Source organism: Geospiza fortis, unplaced genomic scaffold (genome assembly GCF_000277835.1).
Source record: "Geospiza fortis unplaced genomic scaffold, GeoFor_1.0 scaffold450, whole genome shotgun sequence".
Lineage (NCBI taxonomy): Eukaryota > Metazoa > Chordata > Aves > Passeriformes > Thraupidae > Geospiza > Geospiza fortis.
The window spans coordinates 1,385,699-1,387,676 of record NW_005054416.1 but is presented as its reverse complement, the minus strand read 5'-3'; the positions used below and the strand labels follow the sequence as shown (position 1 = coordinate 1,387,676).

General features: G+C 45.1%; 1 protein-coding gene across 1 annotated transcript in view; it reads left to right on the top strand.

Moving 5' to 3' along the window:
* KNSTRN (kinetochore localized astrin (SPAG5) binding protein) overlaps positions 1 to 1,959 on the top strand; it is a 3,312-nt gene extending 1,353 nt beyond the window's left edge. The window contains exons 4-7 of the mRNA XM_031061565.1: positions 353 to 473; positions 779 to 831; positions 959 to 1,033; positions 1,587 to 1,959. Coding sequence (XP_030917425.1) covers positions 353 to 473; positions 779 to 831; positions 959 to 1,033; positions 1,587 to 1,718 — 381 coding nt within the window. The 3' untranslated portion in view covers positions 1,719 to 1,959. The remainder of the gene's footprint in view (positions 1 to 352; positions 474 to 778; positions 832 to 958; positions 1,034 to 1,586) is intronic.
* Positions 1,960 to 1,978: the final 19 nt, after the last annotated feature.

Below are 1,978 nucleotides of genomic sequence, written 5' to 3'. Positions count from 1 at the left end.
CTGTGGCTTAAAGACCTGAGACACCCTTTTCTTCACAATGTTTATATGCTCCTCAGTGCGTGCATTGTTTACGTAAATGAGAGGGAGCACAAGATAGATTGTCTAAAAGGAATTTGCCCATGATCAGATGTTTCTAGTAATTGTTCTGGTGTGTGGATGTAATAAATTTTACTCCTGTCAAGAAGCAGGAGCAAGGACCTGCAACAGCCTCATTTGCTGTGGTGGTAGAGACAGAAGGCAATGTCTGATTCTTGGTGCCAAGTGCAGTATTGTGAAGTTGTTAGTGTCAGAATTACTTAGGAGAAGAAAATCTCCTTGGGAACTTGCCTCACTTACAACCTGTGTTATCCAGGGCACTCTCAAGTTAAGGGAGTTAAAGAAGGAGAACGAGAGGCTTGTCCATGAGGTTGAGAATCTCAAGAAAATTCAGGAGACTTGCATGACGATTTTAGAAAGCAGAAACATCAATCCTGGTAAGGAGTTTGCACTTTGCTTACATCCTGGTAGTCCTTCTCCAGCATGTTTTTTTTTTCCTTCTGTTGTGACTATTCATAAGAAATTTGGACTGTGCTTCCTTTTTTAGGGAATACTGCTGGAATTCCAGGGTTTGGGGGAGTTTTTTGTGGCTTAAGTGAAGAACTGCTTCCTGTAGTAAGCCCTGGCCTGGATAAACTCTCTTAGTATTTCTTGCTGTAGAAAGTCACTTTGAAAAGCTGTTTGTTCTCAGAGTTATGTGTATATTAGAGGTTCACTAGTGCACCTCCTGAATTCCTTACAGGCAGCAACATAGAGGAGGAGAAAGAGATGCGTGCGTGCCGGGAAAAGACAACAGTAAGAAAAGCTTGAACTGGGCTTTGAGGGGTCTGTGTGCCCCCACCCTTCTCTCCTGATGCTAAAACAGCTGAGACTCGCATTTATTTGCATCATATTAAAAGTCATTTTCCTTTTGACTCTTCAGATGCTAACTAACAAGGTCACAGAAGAATTGATGCTATTTTGTCACAGAGCTGCAAAAGAGAAGGAGATGCTTGAGGTAAGACTGACTCAACCTGGCAGTGAGCGCCAGGCCCTCAGGGAGGTTATTTTGCCCCCCCCAATTCTCTTTTATTCCACACGAGCCAGACGAAAACCTGCAGTATTCCTCTTTTAATATAAACACACTTATTAAGGAAACTGTTACTCCCCTTTTAAGTAGAGGGATCTGCCAGCCTGGTTGTTATTCCGGAGGCCAGATAATTGATTTAAATTGGAAACTGTTGCAGAGCAGTGAGCCTGGCTAATCTGTGGGGAAACTGAGAAGTGTGCAAGCACAAGTGGCTTCAATAATTACCGATATAGAGACCAAAAAAGTCATTAAATTTCAGTTCTACAATTCTTAAGAAGACCTAGAGCTAAAATATAATTGTTATAGTAGACTTCCTAAATTTTGGCCATAGATAAATTTACATTTTCCACAAGCGATCAAGGTAAAAGTAATCCCAGATTTATCTTAGTTTAGGAGGAAGAGCTCAGATGCTTTAGGACTTGGCTTTTCTGTTCCTTACTCTGGTGTTAGTGAAACGTGCTGTGCACTGACTTCTCCACAGACAGCCGTGGCCAAGTGGAAATCAGCACAAGAGGAGAACCAGCACGCCCTGGAGAAGCATTCCGACTTCCAAGCTCAAATTAAGGAATGGAAAACCAAACTTGAAGCGCTGGGGAAGCTCCTGGCAATGTGAGGCACGAGGATGGACTGGGATTTTTGCTCTTTCACCCCTAGTTCACTGGTCCCTGTTTGTCAAGCCCGGTTCCTGCGTTTGGTGATCCAAACGCCGAGCTGGTGGCTGCTCCCCGGCGGGGTAGGGACGGACGGGGGGCTGAGGCAGCAGCGATGGCCGGTCAGCCTTGTGTCGGGCGTTCGCCGCTCTGCTCCGGTGTCCGGTGTTCGTGGGATTTAGTTCAATAAAGACGCTCCAAGGACGTGGGCTCAGCCGCGGCC